The following is a 21,287-nucleotide window of genomic DNA, read 5'->3' as shown; positions in this document are numbered from 1 at the left end:
GGACCCACAGAGAGGGTGGAGTGCAAGATGACCCCCAGGCTATGGGCTTGTGTGCCAGGCAGGCGGGTGGTGCTGTTTAGAGAATGAGAAAGGACGGAGGAAGGGCATGGGGTGAAAGATTAAGTGCTCTGGGTTAGCCAGGTGGAGCTTGAACTTCCTGAGCTTCCCCCGAAATGTCTGGGTATGTGACCAGGCCTCTAGCTCCGCAGGGCCCGCTCTGCTGGGATGGCCTCTCCCCTTCCCCAGTGCGACCCACTGCCCGGGGCACAGGACAGGCCACTGGTTTGTGCCTCTCAAGGACACAGATACGAGTTCTCTGGATCAGCAACAAGATCCTTCTCCCACCCCCGCCCCTCCTGCAGCTGTCATTCCTTAGCTGTCAAAGGCTCACACATTAATTGCTTTCCCAGAGGCTACTTCCAAGCAATGAGAGTTTGGCCCAGGGCTAGTTAACTGGTGACTCATTGCGCCCTGGGGTCAGCACTTCTTCAGGCAGGTTCTGGCCAGTCCTAGGCCCTCCTTGCATAACTCAGGGGGTTTTATAAACCCAGAGAGACGCCTGCCCTGGCCCCAGAGACTACAGAGCTCCCCTCCTCACACACTCTCCTCCTCCAGGGGCTGCCAGGGTGAGGAGCCGGGATGAAGGTCATACGCTTGGTGAGTAGGGAGAGGCAGACTGGCCTGGGATCTGAATCCTAGAGGCAGCAGAGGAAAAGCCGTGGGGTCACTCCCATCGTGCCCAGCCATCGGCCCCCCCGCCTCCCATCCTCCAGGTCCGGATTTGCCTAGCGTCTATTAGCCAGGGCTAGGCCCTGGCTAGTTTTCAGTGTCCCAAGAGACAAGGCTCCCACTCATTCCATTGGGGACATGACTCACCAGCCAGGCTGGCAGGAAGGTTTTCCTGTGGTTCCCCTGAGATTTTCCTTTGCTGGGTTTGGTCCTACGGCTCCCTCTGGCTCCTCTGTGTACACACCCCACTGTACCTCCCCACCCCCATGCAGAGCTTGCATCTTCCACTGGATCCCCCACATGCAGAGAGACCACTGGATCCTCTGTGTTCAGACCCCACTGGACCCTGCTGGATCCCACACACAGAGATCCTGCTGCTTCTCATCTGATCCCCTATGCACAGACCCTACTGTCTGTGCACAGACCCCGTCATACCCCATCAGGTATCCTGCACACACAGACCCTAAAGGTTCCCAGATGTGTGTGGATGCTCCTAGTCAATCCTATACATATAGATCCTGCCTTCCCCCACTGGCTCCCACATGTACAGATCTGCCAGATCTGCTGTGCTCAGATGCTAAGGAGACGCCCAGGGCTCAGGGTCCAGCCCCTTCTCCTTGATCTCATAGCAGTATCAGGCACACTTGCCCACCTCTCACCCTTACGCTCGGGCCCTACAAGAGTTTGCTAGGAGGATAGGGGGATTCTTGTCCCCACACTCCTCCCCGCCATAGGTCAGGGCAAAATTGAGCCCTAAATAAAACAGTGAGCCCTTTAACCATCAGTAAAAGATAGACACACAGGCCAACGGATTGTTAGGGACCATCAGGAAATGGATAGGTAATAAGACAGAAAATATCATAGCGTCACTAGATAAATCCATGGTCTGCCCACAAATTGAATCGTGCGTGCAAATGTGGTTGCCACATCTCAAAAACGACATCTTGAAATGGGAAAAGGTGCAGAGAAGGGAACAAGCTTCCGAATGAGGGGAGATTAAAAAGACCGGGACTGTTCATCTTGGAAAAGAGACGACACAGGGGGGATAGGATAAAGGGCTGTAAAATCACGACCGGTGTGTGAATAAGGAAGTGTTATTTACCTGTACACAAGAACCAGGGGTCACCTGATGAAATGAATAGGCAGCCAGTTTAAAACAAAAGGAAGCACTTCTTCTTAAAGCACACAGTTAACCTGTGGAACTCATTGACATGGGGTGTTGTGAAGGCTAAACATATAACTGGGTTCAAAAAAGAATTAGATCAATTCCTGGAGAACAGGCCCATTAATGGCTTTTAGCCAAGATGCTCAGGGACACAACCCCATGCTATGGGTGTCTCTAAACCTCTGAATGCCAGAACCTGGGACTGGACAACAGGGGATGGATCACTCAATAATTGCCCATTTCTGTTCATTCCTGCTGACGCATCTAGCACTGATTGCTGTTGGAAGACAGGATACTGGGATAGATGAACCATTGTTCTGATCCAGTATGGCTGTTCTTCTGTTCTTATGACATAAGTAGTGACATCTCTGTACCTTTCCTCAGCATATATTTTTGACAGGTTTCCAACTCCCCTTCCCCCATGATATTGTCTCAATTAGACTTCAGCATTAGACCCTCTTTTTGGTCCAGTGAGTTGGCTGTATGTTTCTGGAAGTCCTTCCTATCATGCCCTCCCTTTCCAGGGCCCCTAGGGTTCCTTTCGAGCCACGTGTGCATTTATGGTGCCATGGGCCCGGTTGGGAAAAAAACGAGATTTAAAAAAAATGTTAATTAATTCATTCTTCTGGAATCATTAAAAGGAAATGACTAAATACATATTTCATGCCTTTCACTCATTTTAGAAAAAATATGCTTTTTATGCCATTACTACAATTCTAAATAAAGCCAAGTAAATAATTGTATGAAAGTGCTAGCAAAATTCTCAATACATATGTGCAAAAGGTTTAACAAAGGAATAAAAGTATCTACCCCCAGACACCCTCTCTATCTATCTATCTATCCCCAGACACCCGCCACATCTATCTAATGCATTTTCCTTTATTTTAGAGAAAAATATGCATTTATATTATTAGTTCAATTCTAAACAGATTAAACACTGGCAAAAAGGGTTAGTAACAGAGGAACAAAGAAGTGTTTATATATAAATACATAATGCCTCATGCATTTTCCTCGTTTTTCGAGAAAATATTCTTTTAAGCAGTTAGTACAATTCTAAATAAATTAAACACCCGCACAGACACAAACACTCACACACCACACTCTCCTTTGTGGCTGCTATTTAAAAAATTAAAGCCGAACTGCAGAGCGCCCTGGTTTAAACTCTCCCAAACTCCTGAGAAAAGCACCATGAGGAAAAAGTTATTTTCTTTGAAATCTTCCTGGCCATTTTGTCATTGTGTTGCTAGATAACACAGGTATCTTAAGTGTGAAGACAGAGAACAGGTGTTAGTTGCTTTTTGAAGGCCAGTAACAAGGCTATGCAGGACCTGCAGGATTGCCCTTCCCCCTCCCAAATTCCTCTCTCTCCACACCAAGCTCTGAAAGGATAAAGACGGCAGTGCTGCCTTTGGCTAATGTTAATGTCTGAAATACCGACACTCTTCCATAGCACAGGTTTCAGAGGAGCAGCCGTGTTAGTCTGTATTCACAAAGAGAAAAGGAAAAGGAGGACATGTGGCACCTTCGAGACTAACAAAAGGCTTTACCAGTTTCGCCACCCTCCAACGTAACACTTTATGTAAGCAGGGGGAATGGGCCTGCTATTGTGGGGAACTTTCCTGGCTTATACGCTAGCCCGGTGAAGTGGGCTAGGGAAAGGATCTGAGTCCTCACTCCCACTTCCTTTACCCAGGGGCCCACCTGACCTCGAGGGCTCCCCTTCCACCCTCCTGTGTGACGGAGTCCTTGTAACCCCGACAAGACTGGGCCCAGGATTCCTGGGGGGGCTCGACCCTCAACTTTGTCGTGGTCACTCAAGGCAGGGGGTAGGGTGTCCCCACTCTGGGGGGCTCTCTCCGCACTGGACATTTCCCTGACCCACTGATCATTACATATAGTTCAAAGCAAATACAACTGATTAAACAGCAAGCAACTTTCAAAATAAGGAAACAGTGGGAAAGGTGAAAGGAAAACCCGTCACCCCGCTCTGTGGCCCGGGGACATCGCACCCAGCGTCTCTGGACTGTCAGGGCAGTTCAGTCTGCTCCTCACAAGTCCCAGGCCCCTGCCCGGGCCATAGCTGTGCTGCAGGGATGCTGCGGGTCGGATCCTTGCTCTGCCGGTTCCCACACGCCCTCGGGCTCTCGGTGGCAGGACCCTTCTTCCCAGCGTCAGGCCCCGTCGGGGTTCTGATCCCCACCTTGGCTGGGGGCGTCTCCCTGCGCTGGCCCCTCTGCCCAGGGTCCCCCACCCACCCTCCCCAGCTGCCCACTGCACCCGGCTCCGGACGGCTCCAGCCCCAGCCCCAGCCCCGGCCCCGGCTCCACTCTGCCTCAGCCTGGGTGCGGCTCTGCCTCCAGCTCCCTGGGCTGCTTCTCTGGCCCCTCTGGATCTGGCCCAGCTCTGCTCCCCAGCTTGCCGTGGGCCCCTGCTGTCTCCTTAGCTCAGCCCCAAGCTGCCTGCCCCAGGCAGTTCCAGCTCACAGCAGGATGGGACCCCCCCGACTCCCTGATTAGCCTGCCCGCCCTGTCAATCAGGCTGACCTAGAGCACTGGCCTCTCCCCATTGGTCCTGGGGACTGTCAGTCTCAGGGTCCTGATTCTCCATCGACCCTTCCCCTTTCTTTTGGTACTGGGAGCCAGCAACCAACCCCCCCCCCCCGCCCCCCAGTGTTAGTAAGGAGAGAACAGTGCCCTTGTATTTAGAAAACGATGCACTCTGGGCACATGTGGACAGCCAGTGCATGCATCACAAGTGCACGCAAATGGAAACTGGACATACGCAGAGGACCATGCGAAGCCCTGCTCAGCAACCGGTGTGTGCTGCCTGCACGTGGTCATATGGGGGTCGATAACAAGTTATTTCAGAGGAATCAAGAATAAAAACCAGGCAATCGCATGACACATGCGTGGAAGCCTGTAGACGTCCCCCTGGGTGCACACAGGCCATGCACAGACAATCCCCCGAAGTGTACACACTCAGACTTGTTTTTCAGCCCTAGTTTATACAACACACACAGAGCCCAACTTAAAGGAACTCCAACTGTGTAAAATTGGTCAATACACCCGGGCAGGAGACAAAATGCAGGCCTAGATGAAACTATTCCTACTCTATGTAAAAGAATTCATAACACTTTTTACTTTTCTGTCCACAGCTGCTGCCCGTTTTGTTAACCTGTAACTCGTTCAGTGTTTAAGGCGCCTGCCTGGAATGTATATTGATAAAACTTGGATTTAATAAATGAAAAAACAATAATGGAGTGTTCAGGAAACCCATATTTTAATATTTGGGAGGCGATGGATACAAACAAAATGTTCAACGCCTCTGAAACGGTTTAATAGTCAGTATTTTTACATTATTCACTTATTTGACCCATTGAGCAAAATACAAAAAAGAAATGAAAAATCCTGAAACGGCCACAAACACCTACATTTTATCTAACTTAGAGACAGGAATTTGGCAGTCAGATAAAACCCAGCTGCAAAATTATCACACTCTGCTCTCCCAGCACCCGGTTGAGCATCTGGTTTCGGGTCTGGCGAGCGCAGGCTGGGCCGAACCCAGTCGTGCCTTCAGAGACGGTAGTCTCCCGGTACTCCAAGGCCTCTGAGGAAACAGTGCTCAGCTGCTGAGGGATTTAAATACAAAACACAAGCCAGGTTTGATTTTAGTTTTTATGCCACACTTTAAAACCTTTACACTTTGTGTCAGGAGGCCTCTTGGGCCTTTACAAAAAATTCACCTCAGGCTGGTCTTGCTCCACAGACCTTTTGGCGGGTGTGGGGCAACCAACTGCTCTAGCAAGTTCAGCAACCATAGCCTGCTCTTCTCACCCCTACCGCGCCTTTTGTGCAGCGCCTTAAACATTCTTACATGCAGCTTCATAGATTCCAAGGCCAGAAGGGACCCTTGGGATCATCTCGTCTGATCTGTATAACACAGGCAAGAGAACATCCCAAAATAACTTACGTGTGCCTCGTCTCTTCCACCCCACTGTTTGAATGACTTGGGGTCTCCTGATTGAGTTTCAGAGCCTCAAACAACAGCGGGGCTGAGGAGCCATCTTCTGGTTCTCTTCCTCTGCCCCATCCTTGCGATTACTTTCATTGTCAGCTACCATGGTCTCATGGCTTGTCTGGCTTGGTGCTGGTGTGCCCTTCTCTGCACCTTTTCCAGTTCTAATATATCTTTTTTGAGATGGGGCAACCAGAACTGCAGGCATTATTCAAGGTGTGGGTGTATTATGGCTTTATATAGTGGCATAATGATATTTTCTGTTTTATTATCTATCCCTTTCCTAATAGTTCCTAACATTCTGTTAGGCTTTTTTACTTCTGCTGCACATTGAGTGGATGTTTTCAGAGAACTATCCATAGTGACTCTAAGATCTCTCTCTTGAGCGGTAACATCTAATTTAGACCCCATCATTTTGTATACATAGTTGGGATTATTTTTTCCAATATGCATTACTTTGCACTTATCAATATTGAATTTCATCTGCTCACTTTGCCTAAGAACATTTGGTGTGGGAACTTGTCAAAGGCTTTATGAAAGTCCAAGTACACTATATCCCCTGGATCCCTCTTGTCCACATGCCTGTTGGCCCCCTCAAAGAATTCTGTTAGATTGGTGAGGTATGATTTCCCTTTACAAAATCCCTGTTTACTCTTTCCCAGCATATTCTGTTCATCTGTGCTTCTGATAATTTTGTTTTTTACTATCATTTCAAGCTCACCAGCCTGTAATTGTGAGGATCACCTCCGGAGCCTTTTTTAAAAACAGGTGTTACATTAGCTATCCTCAAGTCATCTGGGATAGAGGCTGATTTAAGTGATAGGTTACATTTAACAAGTACCAGTTCTGCAATTTCATATTTGAGTTTCATATTTGGTGCAAAATACCTCTGAGCTTTCCGGTTTTCTTCCAATCCTCTCTTACATCATATCCTCTTTCACTTCAGCAAGGCCTTCAATCCCTCCCAAACCCCTCTGCGTTAGGGCTTTAGTCACCACAACGCCTCTGTTTTCAATGATTTCTCAGGTCTATCAGATGCTGTCTTGTGTATTTATCTCTATCAAGTATCTAGATCAGTGGTTCCCAAACTAGTTCCGGCGCTTGTGCAGGAAAAGCCCCTGCTGGGCCGGGCCGGTTTGTTTACCTGCTGCGTCCACAGGTTCGGCCGATCGCGGTTCCCAGTGGCCGTGGTTCGCTGCTCCAAGCCAATGGGGGCTGCGAGAAGTGGCAGCCAGTACGTCCCTCGGCCCACGCCGCTTCCAGCAGCTCCCATTGGCCTGGAGCAGCGAACCGCGGCCACTGGGAGCCCCGATCGGCCGAACCTGTGGACGCGGCAGGTAAACAAACCGGCCCACCAGGGACTTTCCCTGCACAAGTGGCAGGACAAGTTTGGGAACCGCTGCTTTAGGGTCACAGTTTGTGTACAATGTAACGTTTGATATAAGAGCGGGGGAATTATTTCTTGGGACCCCTTCAATGTGATGACAAATACGTAATTTTAAAAATTTAATTGTTCCTTTGCACATACTGATACAATATATCACTGAGCATTTTTCTTGCCAGTTAGAAACGACCAAGCACGGTGTTTTGGCCTGTTATATGTAAGCAGTGTCAGGATGAGCTCCACCCTGACATCTGGTGGTGAGGTGTGGCAAGTTGTGGAAAAGAACTTCAGGGGCCGATCTTATTTGCATAGGCACACCCACCACGCCTAAAATGAGACCATAGCTGCCCAAATGGTCACTTTGGCTGCTGTGGGATCTCCAGTGTTTCTGTTATTGGGGCAGGAAGAATAAATTGTTATTACCCTGATTATGGGAACTGTGCTTGGAACTGTACGTGGCCTTTTGTTATGATGGAGGGATTCACCATCAACTAAGTAGCACTCGCTAGGCAAGGGTCATGGGTTCCAAAACTGTGTGAATGGAGAGAGGCTGGGGACAAGTTTTAATACTTGGTAGCATGGGCTCCTTGGTGAGGGTCTTACATGCTAATTGCACTTCCTCCTCTCTCCACTGTGGAATATCAGAGCTAATTTTGATTTCATTAGAAGTCTAGTTACAGGCTGCTGAGCTCACTTTGGGCTGACAGTGCACCAGCACTGGGGCTTCCCTACTACAAGCTGAATTCACCTAAGCGCTGAAATCACTGAGTGTTGTGTTAAGTAGTGGGGGAGCCTGAAGCTATATTGTGGAGCAGTTTGCGGGATGGCTGGAGTGCCTTGCGGACTGGCTGGTGAAGCAGTTCGATGCGGAGCACTATGTGGATGGCAGGAGCTGCTTGTGGGCTGTGGAGCGGAGCGAAGGAGTTCGTGGGGCGGCTGGCGGAGCGGAGTGCAGCTGAGCGAAGGAGTTCGTGGGGCGGCTGGCGGAGCGGAGCGCAGCGCAGCGCAGCTGAGCAAAGGAGTTCGTGGGGCGGCTGGCGGAGCGGAGTGCCGCTATGGGGCGGTCAGCTTCAGATCATGTAAGGTGCCTCTTACCCCCGTCCCATTTCCACACAGGTTGGGAGGTAAAGCTCAGCAGATAAACTTTCGAACTCTGGGGCTGCCCTGACCAGGGACAGAGACTTTTGGGGCATTGGACTTTTGGGACTTTGGGTGATTTGGGGTTGCTGGACTCAAGAATCAAAGGGGAAAGGGCATGCCCAATTTGCTTGGGGTGGGTTTTTTTTTGCACATGGGTTGTGTTATGAATCCTGTTGGGGGTGTTTCCCCAACATAATGCCACATTGTTTCTCTCTGTTATTAAAAGGCTTTTGCTACACTCAGACTCTGTGCTTGCGAGAGGGGAAGTATCGCCTCTAGGAGGCGCCCAGCAGGGGTGGTATATATTTGTCCCAGGTCACTGGGTGGGGGCTCGAGCCGGTTTGCATTGTGTTATTGGAATGGATCCCCTAGATACTGAACCCGGCCCTTGTTGCTGCCAACTCTGACGGGCAGAAGGGTTACATATATATGCCCAATATGTCCGATGCCCTCGTTAATGTAATTTATTTATTTCTCACTGCTGATCCCCTTGGGAAAACGATTAGAAAGACTGGCAAAAGAAAGGTGGGGAGATAACACCTCAGGAGGCAGGGGAGAGCTTTTATATTACATAGTGCTCACCTGTGCTAAAGTATGCCGACTGACAAACAAAGCATATAACATTTGCTTTGCTTTGCTTTTGCTAAATAAAGGTTCCAGACAGTTGTCAAAGTTTCCCCTAAAAGCCAGGTCTGATGTCTTATCCTTGGCCCTATTTATGAATTATACTTTTTAAAGGTTGGGTTACTCTTTCTCTTGCTGTACGTAGCATGTAAGAAATACTTTCTAAACCATTAATTGGGGTGATTTTTTATTTCATTAGACCTTTGACTAAAAATAAGATGTTTAGTAGAAGGAGATGGAGAGGACACAATTTTAATTACCAGCTATTAGCTTGAGAAAAATAGGGAAGGTGAGGTTGGGGGCACATGTTTCTTCAGATAATCACAAAAAATTCAGAAAAATGGAAGGGTCAAGGGAAGGTGCCAAATGTGGAACCTTTATCTCTGTCCTTCAGGCAGTCGGAAAGCCATGACTTAAAATTAGGGCTGTCAAAGCAATTAAAAAAATTAATCGCGATTAAAAAAATTAATCGTGATTACTCGTGCTGTCAAACAATAATAAAATATCATTTATGTAATAATGATTATTAAATAATAATTTTGGATGTTTTCTACATTTTCAAATATATTGATTTTAATTACAACACAGAGTACAAAGTATACAGTGCTCACTTTATATTTCTTTTTGCTACAAATATTTGCCCTGTAAAAACAAAAGAAATAGTATTTTTCAATTTACCTCATACAAGTACTGTAATACAATCTCTTTATCATGAAAGTTAAACTTACAAATGTAGAATTATGTACAAAAATAACTGCATTCAAAAATAAAACAGTTTAAAACTTTAGAGCCTACGAGTCCACTCAGTCCTACTACTTGTTCAGCCAATCACTAAGACAAACAAGTTTATTTACATTTTCAGGAGATAATGCTGCCCGCTTCTTGTTTACAATGTCATCTGAAAGTGAGAACAGGCATTTTCATGGCACTGTTGTAGCCGGCATCACAAGATATTTATGTGCCAGATGTGCTAAAGATTCATACGTCCCTTCATGCTTCAACCACCATTCCAGAGGACATGCATCCATGCTGCTGATGGGTTCTGCTCAATAACAATTTAAAGCAGAGTGGACTGACGCATGTTCATTTTCATCATCTGAGTAAGCTGCCACCAGCAGAAGCTTGATTTTCTTTTTTTTGTGGTTTGGGTTCTGTAGTTTCCGCGTTGGAGTGTTGCTCTTTTAAGACTTCTGAAAGCATGCTCCACGCCTCATCCCTCTTAGATTTTTGGAAGGCACTTCAGATTCTTAAACCTTGGGTCGAGTGCTGTAGCTATCTTTAGAAATTTCACATTGGTACGTTCTTTGCGTTTTGTCAAATCTGCCGTGAAAATGTTCTTAAAATGAACAACATGTGCTGGGTCATCATCTGAGACTTTAACATGAAATATATGGCAGAATGCGAGTAAAACAGAACAGAGGACATACATTTCTCCCCCAAGGAGTTCAGTCACAAATTTAATTAACACATTATTTTTTTAACGAGCGTCATCAGCATGGAAGCATGTCTACTGGAATAGTGGCCGAAGCATGAAGGGGCATACAAATGTTTAGCATATCTGGCACATAAATACTTTGCAATGCTGGCTACAAAAGTGCCATTCCTGTTCTCCCTTTCAGGTGACATTGTCAATAAGAAGTGGGCAGCATTATCTCCCATAAATGTAAACAAACTTGTTTGTCTTAGCGATTGGCTGAACAAGGAGTAGGACTGAGTGGACTTGTAGGCTCTAAAGTTTTACATTGTTTTGTTTTTGAGGGCAGTTATGTAACAGAAAAAAAATCTATATTTGTAAATTGCACTTTCACGATAAAGAGATTGTATTACAGTACTTGTATGAGGCGAATTGAAAAACACTATTTCTTTTATCATTTCTAAAGTGCAAATATTTGCAAGAAAAATAATAATATAAAGTGAGCACTGTACACTCTGTATCATGTGTTGTAATTGAAATCTATATATTTGAAAATGTAGACAAATGTCCAAAAATATTTAATAAATTTCAATTGGTATTCTACTGTTTAACAGTGTGATTAAAACTGTGATTAATCCCTAAACCACATGGGGTAGCATCAAAGACTTACAGCCCATACTCGATGGGGACCCCATCCTGAAATAAATCTTTCCCGAATGCCCCTTCTGGCCTTCAAACAACCCCCCAACTTTGCCAAGTCATCATTAGAAACAAGCTCCCCACAGACTAGGACCCACCAATGCCAAGTGGCACCAGTCTCTGCCAGAACAACAAATGCAAAACGTGCAGGCAAATCTCCACTGTCATGATAATCAACATCCCCCATAACACACCTTTCAAAATCCATGGGTCCTGCACATGCCTATCACAACATGCAGGGTACTTCATCCAGGAGTGGCGGAAGCCCCTTAAAAATGGGGGGCCCACCATTGCCTGAACTGTGGTCCTGCCCTGCCCCTTCCCCCTGAGGCCCCGCCCCTTCCCCAGGGTTGGATTGAAGTCTTCATTCTGTGCAGTTCATGTAGGCAAAATTTTACTAAAATTATGAGGCCTCTTTACAGTGGAAGCCATTAGGGGCTGATTGCCATTTGGGAGAAGAGGATGATGCGTAAATGGAATAGGGAAATTTGGGGGGAAAGCCTGGTACAGTACCGTAAAAGGCTACGGGGGTCAAAAAAACCTTCTGACTGGTGCAGAAAAATGTGACGCACCCTAAAATTTTATGATGTGTGATTATGCAAAAGGCCGCGTGGTTAAAGACGACTTGCTAATTGGCTCAGGCAGGGGGGTGTGGTTTGTCGCCTGCTCCCAGAGCTGGGAGTTTTCGGTGGGGTAGATTCATAGGTTCATGGAGTTTAAGCTCAGAAGGGACCATTAGACAGGGCGGGCCTTAGGGAAATGGCACCCTGGGTGAACCTGTATTTTGATGCTCTGGCCTCCACTGCCTCCCTGAGCTCCCCACCCATCCCCCTAAGCCTCCATTGCCCCCCACTGATCCCCCCATTGCCCCTGGCCCCCACTGTCTCCCCAGGCTCCCCACCCATTCCCCCATCACCTATGTCCCCTACTGTCTCCTTGGGTTCCCCACTGCCTCCATATCCCTTGACCCCCGCTGCCTCCCCCACATTGCCTCGAGCTCCCTTCCACGGCCTTGCACCCCAGACCCAGCACGCTCCTTCCCTCTTGACCACAACATCCTGGGTGGTCACCCACATTGCCCACCCATAAGGCCGGCCCTGCCATTAGATCATCTAACCTGACCTCCTGCATTTCACAGCCCATTCAAATTCACGCAGTTCCCCCTGTATGGAGCCCAATAGCTTGTGGTTCACTACCGCATAACTTGTGGTGTAGCTAAAGTGGATCTTCCAGAAAGACAGCCAGTCTTGCTCTGAAGACCTCCAAGATGGACAAACCACCCCGCCCCCCCCTTGATAATTTGTGCCAATGCTTAATCCCCCTCACTCACTACGACAAAATGTGCCTTATTTCTAATTTGATTTGGTCTGTCTTCAGCTTCCAGCTGCTGGTTCTTGTTCTGCCTTTCTTAGCTAGAGTACAGACCCCTTTAGTGCCCAGTCGCTTCTCTCTACGAAAGTCCCTATACACTGGAACCAAGAGTCACCTGTCAGCAGCTTGTTGATGAGCTAAACAGATGGTGCTGCTCTTTATGTCTCTTGCTTCAAGGCATTTTCTCCCCCCGCTTTGAGTTGTTTTTGTGGCTCCTTTCTGCATCTTCTTCAGTTTTTCAACATCCTTTTTAAAGTGTGGACCCCAGAAATGAGGATTGTGGAATCAAACATTTTATGTCATGATCACTGGGCCTCTGCAACCACCAACTTCCAGTCCAGTGATTAATTCATCTTTGTCCATCATAATGAGGTCCAAAATATTCACTTTCTGTTGCGTAAATGGCTTTTCTCATCTTTCTCCCGACTCTCCCCATCCCTTTTAAAAACCTTCTTGGCCATCTCTGAAAGGCGGCTGTAGAACAACTAGATCCCGTGCACACGTCATTAATCCTAAAGTTATATTTACCCTTCCGATCAGGAATCCCTTGCAGCCTTTGTGCATGTGTGTAATGTAGTTAGAAATGTTCTAACTGCATACAAATATTTTTTTCTGAAAATTAGAAAAATGCATGATAGATATCATAGAATTATATATAAACATTTCTCCTTTATTCCTCTGTTATTAAGTCTTTTTTGCATATATTTAATTGATTTAGAATTGAGCTAACTGCATAAGAGAATACATACCTTTAAAAATGAGGAAAAGTTATGTATATATGTAACCCTTCTGCCCGTCAGAGTTGGCAGCAACAAGGGCCGGGTTCAGTATCTAGAGGTTCTGTTTCAATAACACAATGCAAAACTGGCTTGAGCCCCGACCCAGTGACCTGGGACAATTACACCCCCTCTTCCCCCCAATCGCCTCTAAGGGGCAATACTTCCCCTCTCGCAAGCACAGAGTCTGAGTGTAGCAAAAGCCTTTTAATAAAGGAGGGAAACAATGAGGCATAATGTTGGGGAAACACCACAAACAGGATTCATAACACCAACCATGAGCAAAAGACCCTCCCCCAAGTAAGTTTGGCAGTGTCCTTTTCCCCTCAGGGTCTTAAGTCCAGCAACCCAATAGTCACCCGCCCCCCAACCCCAGTTTCTGTCCTTGGTCAGTGCAGCCCCCCAGAGTTCAGAAGTTCATCTGCTGAGTTTACCTCCCAGCCCGGGTGGAAGTGGAGGGAGGTGGGGGGCATCTTATATGCTCCGCTGCTCCGGTCAATGGCCAAGTGCCATGCCTCTCCATAGGGCTCTGCTGCAGTCTTCACCACCAGCCGCACCTCTCCGCCAGCCACCCTGCTATCCACGCCACTCTCCACGCCTCTCCGCCAGCCGCCCTGCTATCCACGCCACTCTCCACGCCTCTCCGCCAGCCGCCCTGCTATCCACTCCGCTCTCCACGCCTCTCCGCCAGCCGCCCTGCTATCCACTCCGCTCTCCACGCCTCTCCGCCAGCCGCCCTGCTATCCACTCCGCTCTCCACGCCTCTCCGCCAGCCGCCCTGCTATCCACTCCGCTCTCCACGCCTCTCCGCCAGCCGCCCTGCTATCCACTCCGCTCTCCACGCCTCTCCGCCAGCCGCCCTGCTATCCGCTCTCTGAGCTAGCCAATTGCCACGTCAGCTATCCGCTCCACTCCGCTCTCCATTCTCCACACCTCTCCGCCAGCTGTCCTGCTGTCTATTCCTCTCCACCAGCCGCCCTGCTATCCACTCCACTCTCCCCGAGCTGTCCTGCTGTCCACTCCTCTCTGCCAGCCGCCCACACCGCTCTCACTGTCCTGCTGTCCACTCCTCTCTGCCAGCCGCCCACACCGCTCTCACTGTCCTGCTGTCCACTCCTCTCTGCCAGCCGCCCACACCGCTCTCACTGTCCTGCTGTCCACTCACCAAGTTGTCTTCAGCCCCCCCCCATTTAACACAGCTCTCAGCACCTTCAGCTCTCTGACTTTTAGCTGGTAATAGGGGGAGCCTCAGTGCTGGTGCACCACCAGCCTAAAGTAGGTCCAATGCTCACGCCCAGGTGTTAGTGATTTCAGCTCTGCAGGATAAAACAAGACTCCTAAGGGAGCCAAACGTAGTTCTGTTATTACACCATGGAAGAAGAGAAGGAATTAAAGTAGTGTTCAGAGCCTTCAAAAGGGCCCACACTCCCCAGTACATATACCTAACCCCAACCTGTCTCAATCCACTGGGTTTTGGAACCCATGTCCCTTGTCTAGCGAGTGCTCTTTAGTTGAGGGCAAGTCCCTCCGTCATAAAATGCCAAGTACAGTTCTACTGTCCTTGATTCACATAACCAGGATAACAACGCTTTATTACTCCTGCCCCAATAACAGAGAGACTGGGGATCCCACAGCAGCCAAAGTGACCGTTTGGGCAAGCAGTCCATCACACTAGGCAGGGTGGGTGTGCCCATGCAAACGAGATCAGCCCCTGAAGTCCTTTTCCACAGCTCACCACCAGATGTCAGGGTAAAGCTTATTCTGACTGCTTACATATATATATAACATAACACTTCTCTTTTATTCCTTTGTTATTAAGATTTTTTACATGTATTTATTCTATATAGACTTGTACAATTACGTAATTTGACTAAATTTAGAATTGTACTAACAGCAAAAGTGAGGATAATGCATGAGTACATATATTGATTTTTCTCATATATATATATACTATTACTCTGTTACTAAGCTTTGTTGCATGTATTTAATTTATTTAGACTTGTACTACTGTAGCGGTTGTGTACAATTATTTAATCAACTTGATTTAGATTTGTGCTAATTGCACACAAAGTACATTTTAAACGAAAAAGACGGAAGAAGGACGAGATTTATATTTATTGGTTTGTTTTGAATGATTCCAGTAAGGATACAGTAAAAAAAGTACCCCCCCAAAAAAATCTTGTTTTCCCCCCCAAAATGGCTGAATGGCGCTATAAGTGCACGTGACCAAACCTGCAACCTAGGGGGTCCTTGAAAAATAGACAGGACTTCCAGAGCCATATGGCCATCTCATTGGACAAGAAGGAGAGCACTGGAGTCTGATTGGTGGATTATAATAGCTGGGGGGGGCATGGAAACCTGTCAGACCTATAGGAGGAGGAAAGGTGTAGAGTATCACTACTGACACAGAGCTGGGCATTGGAGCTGGTTGGGAATTTGCCACTGGATCATGACTCCATCAGAAAATGCCGATTTGCTGAAGTCGAACTGTTCCATGGGAATGTGTCAATTGCAACAAAACTTTTGCAGGAAGCAGACGGGTCTGTTGCCTGTGGATGCACTTCCTGGCTCTGCGGAAGCCTGCCTGGTAGTCGGCTGGGGAGTCCGGGCTGCCGGGGTTCCCAGTGCCGGCCAGCCCGGCAGGTAGGCTGCTGCGGAACCAGGTCTCTGAGAGCTTTCAGGCTCACTGACAGGTTCTGTGGAACTGGGAGTCCACTGTGGAACACGGACAGACAGACACATGCACAAACAGAGTGACGGACTAACGGACAGTTGGACATACTGACCCAGCATACAGACAAACATACCACCTGGACATACAGTTTGATCTATTGAGGCAATAGCCCCTGGTAAGGACGACCTGGCCAGGGCCGGGTGGGAGGGGCTGGCAGGGAGGGGAGCAGGTGGGCGCTACCCTCGCTGGTCCCTCATGCCTTCCCTCGCCCCAGGACGCAGACCCCTCTGAAGTTTACCGGCCGGAGGCAGGGGCTGAGCATGGCAAGCTGAAAACAGACTACAGGAATTACACGGTGAGCTCCCGCCGCCCTGTCGTCTGCCACTGGATATCTGGGACCTACCTCATGGGCATGGGGTGTCAATCCCCCATGTCTAGGCAGAGACGGGTCCCGGTGCTAGGCGCTCAGGCTGGAGCCGATCTGCTCTGGCCAACAGGCTGGCGACCCGGTGACTGCAGGAACTGCACTCCCTGCTGGGGCTAGGAGGGGCCAAGGGGGAGGCCAGGGCTGGAATAGCCGGGAGTCCCCTATGGCCAGCGCTCCCGCCCCGCTCCCCACAGCGCCCTCTGCTGGGAGAGACCGGGACCGGAATAGCCGGGAGCGCCTCCCACAGCCAGTGCTCCCGTCCCGCTCCCCATAGCACCCCCTGCTGGGAGTGACCGGGACTGGAATAGCCAGGAGTCCCCTATGGCCAGCGCTCCTGTCCCGCTCCCCATAGCACCCCCTGCTGGGAGAGACCGGGACTGGAATAGCCGGGAGTCCCCTATGGCCAGCGCTCCCGCCCTGCTCCCCACAGCACCCCCTGCTGGGAGAGACCGGGACTGGAATAGCCGGGAGTCCCCTATGGCCAGCGCTCCCGCCCTGCTCCCCACAGCACCCCCTGCTGGGAGAGACCGGGACTGGAATAGCCGGGAGCTCCTCCCACAGCCAGCACTACTGTCCTGCTCCCCATGGCCAGAGATCCATAGCTACCTCCTGTGGAAGAGGCTGGGGCTGGAGTAGCAGGCCTGGGCTCTCATCTGAGTCACGGGTGTGTTGTTCCAGGCCGGGCCGCTGCTAGATCGCGTGTACAACACCTACCTGCTGATGCACACGCACCAGACCGTGGACTTTGTCCGGAAGAAGGTACGTCTCCTGGGGACTCACAGAACCCCACCTGTGCCCCTCCAGCACTGCTGATCCAGCCCCCCGAGATGCTGCAGACAGCCCCTTCCTGAGAGGGGACTATAAATCTCCAGCGGTTGTGTCTAGAAAAGGGTTAGCCACAGCCCGGCTCCCCAGGAGCCCCAGCCCATGGGAGCCCCCTCTGTTTCCCTCCCCAGCCCAACCCAGAGCCCCTTAGGGAACGCTGCTCCCCCGACAGTCCCTGGGAACCCCAGCCAAGGGAGTGAGGCTATTGCAGACATTTCCCCGCCCCATTTCTGGCCCCTAGAGCTGGCAGTGACCCCTGTGCTCACAGCTGGGCCTCACCAGCTCCCCTCTCCCCAGGGTGCAGAGTACGGGGCCTGTGCCCAGCGCCGAATGAGCATCATGGAGGCCTTGGATTTACTGGATAACGTGGTGGATGAATCAGACCCTGACGTGGACTTTCCCAACTCCTACCACGCGTACCAGACCGCCGAGGGCATCCGCCAGGCCCACCCAGACAAAGGTAGGGCCAGCCCCTCTGTGCGCTGGAACTGGGGCAGCTTGGGTGCGGGATCCCAGTTGGGGTCTCCACAGAGCTGGGTAGGTAGGAACCGACCCCCTTCCTTCTCTGGGACGAGAGGCTGCTGCATTAGCGGCTCCTCGTGGGTGCAGCCAAGAAACCAGCGTGGGTTTTTCTGCTGCCAAACAGCCCCGCGTGTGGGCTGCCCCCATCCCAGCCCCAGGCTGACCCCTCTCTGCTCTCTCTGTCACAGACTGGTTCCAGCTGGTCGGGCTGCTGCATGACATGGGCAAAATCCTGGCCCTGGCCGGGGAGCCTCAGGTGAACAGCCGTGGAGGCAGCGTGTGCTCCAGTCGAATGCACTCAGTATGACTGGTTACCCCCGTGTGACCCCTGGGGATCAGCCAGGGGAGGGGGAGTGAGGGGGGCAATGCCCTAAGGTGCTGGGTGCATGTGGGCCACCTGCCAGAGACACAGAGCCCTTTGCGACGGGAGCCAGTGGGGGCCATCCCCCATCCCTGGCCAGCTCCTCAACTGTGTGTTTCCAGAGGGATGGGCCAAGCACCCAGCAAGATTCAGAGGGAAGGGCCGCGTCCGTGGGTCCTATGGAGATCTGGAGCTATTACAGTTAATGCTCACAAATGCAAGGCGATGGGTGAGCTCAAGCTGATATCTGGCTACGAGAGCCCAGGATGGGGCTGGTGCAGGGCAGATTACCCTCCCCGCCAGCTACCCACTGAAGGGACCATGGTTGGAGCCAGGACACTGGGTTAGGTGGCCCTCAGCTCGGCCCTGGCTGGCGAGCCCTTTGTTCCCATGTTCTCTCTGCAGTGGGCTGTGGTGGGTGACACGTTCCCCGTGGGCTGCAGGGTCCAGGAGTCCGTCGTCTTCAGCGACTCCACCTTCCACGACAACCCCGACACAAAAAACCCCCTGTACAAGTGAGTCCCCTCCCGCCGCCAGAGCACCTGTGCCCTGGGGGTCCCTTCCACTAGGAAGTGACCCCTAGGCTCACCGCACCCTACAGGGCAGCCACCCACTGGGACAGCTCTGCCTGACCCCCCGGCCGCCCCTACACCCAGCAGCCTCCCAAGGTCTGCAGGCTGGAGCAGCAGAGCGCTGGGCCTGGGGTGGTGAGAGCAGCTGGGCACTGGGGCGGGTGAGGTGTAATCCCCCTCCAATGGCACAGCTGCAGTCCCGAGTCCCCACTGCGCCCCTCAGGGGCAGGTCTGGGTCCTGCCCCCTTCCCCCCCAATGGGGGGCACGAGGCTGAGTTTCCCCAACAATTAACACACCGAGTCGGCCGGTTGTTACTGCGGCTCATATTCCGCACCCGCCTGCAGGCACCTGGCCTGTGTCTCGGAGCCAGTGCTCGTGCCCTGTAGCCCTGTGGGGCGCTCCCCCAAGGAGAGGGGACGAGGCGGGAGGGCTGAGGCCCTGCCGGGAGCTCCGCTGACCCGCTCTCTCTCTTGCTCAGCTCGCAGTACGGGATCTACCAGCCTCACAGCGGCCTGGCCAACGTGCTTATGTCCTGGGGCCATGACGGTAAGGGCGTGCCTGGCGGGGGGCTCCTGGCTGCGGCCGAGGGCTGGGCCTGGCTCCGGAAGCCCCTTGGAGAACGGAGCTGGGGGTGGGGTGGGGATTTGCTTTCAGGGCCCCTTCAGGGTGAGGGTCAATGCACCAGTGGGAGCAGATCCCTGCTCCTGGAGCTCTCGGCTGCCCTCTCCTCCCGGCTCGCCCTCGTCTCGCTCCTTGGGGGTCCTCCCCTGCCCCTTGTGGTCAGTGTCCCACAGGGCTCCGTTCGCACTATCTCCCTCACCCCTGGGACCACAGCTGCACCCCCCCTTCCCACCTGCAGTTCCCAAACCCACCGCCCTCTCCTGCCCCACTGTCCCACTCCCCACCTCCTGCGCGTCGGGCCCTGCTTCCCTGGCCCTCTTCTCACCTTGCTGCACCCTTGGCCTGTGCAACCCCCGCACGCCAATAGCCACCACCAAAGAGCAGCTGGGTGGCAGAAAAACAAAACGGTGGGTGTGGGGGCGGCTCTCCAGACACATGATCCTCTCCTCTGCCCAGAGCAACCGGGATCTTCCCCCCAGCAGCCCTTCCCCATCCATAGGGGCTTAGGGCACTGTGATGGAATACCCTTGCAAAGCATCTCTCCTGTCGCCCGCTAGCGGCTGGGCCACAGAGGATAGCAGCCTACTGCTGCTGCCAGCTAACAGAGGTGCGCCAGTAGGTAGTGCGTGACTTGTGTATCCCCCATTCACAGCTGGGGAAACAAAGGCACAGACTTGCCCAAGGTCCCATTGCAAATCACTGTCAGAATCAGGAACAGAAGAACCCTGTTCTGCCTTCTCCCACCCCTGCATCCTTCGGGCTGCACCCCTGCACCACTTTGCAGTCTCTTTGGTACTGTCAGCTCCTGCGATGGGTGCTCCGTCCTGACTGATCTGCACAGCGCCTGGCACCGGGGCTAATATTGTCAGATGTGGGCAGTGATCAAGGGTGCCAGCAAGAAGCTCCCAGGGCCTGGTTTTCAGCTGGGGGCCTGGAGCTGTAGGGCTACATGAACTCCTTACAGTAGGTTCATTTCTGGCTGCCACAGCCCACAAGCTCCGAGAAGGGTAGCAGTGTCTTGTGAGCAGACAGGCTGGGACAGGGCACTGGAGCCAGTCTGGGTGCCTGGGCTCATGGGACTAACACTGCTCTTTCTCCCCAGAGTACATGTACAAAGTCATGAAATTCAACCACTTTGCTCTCCCCCAGGAGGTAAGTGGTTTGGGATTTTTGGAGGTTTTTTGGGGGGTGGGGGGCAAAATGGGGGTATGTGGCTGTGAGAACTGGCTCATGCCTGTCCCACAGCTGAGCCAACCCCCCAGGACTGTCTCCTGCTGCCCCCAGGGACAGCATGCTGGGCATTTGCCCCATCGGCTTTCCCCTGCTGTCCAGCTGGGTTATGCTACCCCCTGCAGCAGCAGGAGGTCTTCACAGTCCGGTTCCTCTGCCTCCACCTACTCCTTGATGCCCCATTGGCACAGGGCTGATACCCCCCCCCCCACCCACGCAGGCTCTCAGGATGAGGTACCAAAAGCCTTGGGGACACAAAGGGGAGATTTGGGGATTGGAGAAGGAGCAGCTGCCCCCTGGGCTGGGCTGCATCAGAGTTGGTGGGATGGCTGGGTCCGGGCTGATGCTGGCCCTCTCACCCTTTCTCCTCGTGCAGGCTTTCTACATGATCCGCTTCCACTCCTTCTACCCCTGGCACACGGGCGGGGATTACATGCACCTGTGCAGCAACGAGGACCTGCGCATGCTGGCCTGGGTCAAGGAATTCAAGTGCGTGCCCAGCCCTGGGGAGAGGGGAAGGGGCTGCTGAGCCAGGCCCTGAGGATGGGCATAGCAGCCATGCAATCAAAGGCAGCAAATCTGAAACCGATACTAGGAAATACTCCCCCCCCACACAACACAGAGTACCAGCGAGCTGTGGAACTCTCTGCCACATGAAGTCATCAAGGTCAAAAATTTAAGATTCACCCAGGCCTTGGACATTTTATGTGGCCAATAGGAACACACAGAGTTATTGAT

General features: G+C 51.4%; 1 protein-coding gene across 1 annotated transcript in view; it reads left to right on the top strand.

The window, feature by feature from the left end:
• Positions 1–549: 549 nt before the first annotated feature.
• The window catches only part of MIOX (myo-inositol oxygenase), a 25,891-nt gene continuing 5,153 nt past the window's right edge, over positions 550–21,287 (top strand). The window contains exons 1-9 of the mRNA XM_073328994.1: positions 550–657; positions 16,265–16,345; positions 17,096–17,176; positions 17,540–17,702; positions 17,953–18,020; positions 18,531–18,640; positions 19,177–19,244; positions 20,422–20,471; positions 20,926–21,038. Coding sequence (XP_073185095.1) covers positions 640–657; positions 16,265–16,345; positions 17,096–17,176; positions 17,540–17,702; positions 17,953–18,020; positions 18,531–18,640; positions 19,177–19,244; positions 20,422–20,471; positions 20,926–21,038 — 752 coding nt within the window. The 5' untranslated portion in view covers positions 550–639. The remainder of the gene's footprint in view (positions 658–16,264; positions 16,346–17,095; positions 17,177–17,539; positions 17,703–17,952; positions 18,021–18,530; positions 18,641–19,176; positions 19,245–20,421; positions 20,472–20,925; positions 21,039–21,287) is intronic.

The sequence above is a fragment of the Lepidochelys kempii genome, chromosome 1 (assembly GCF_965140265.1).
Source record: "Lepidochelys kempii isolate rLepKem1 chromosome 1, rLepKem1.hap2, whole genome shotgun sequence".
Classification (NCBI taxonomy): domain Eukaryota; kingdom Metazoa; phylum Chordata; order Testudines; family Cheloniidae; genus Lepidochelys; species Lepidochelys kempii.
Note: the sequence above shows the minus strand (reverse complement) of the source record. Positions and strands in the feature narration are given on the sequence as shown.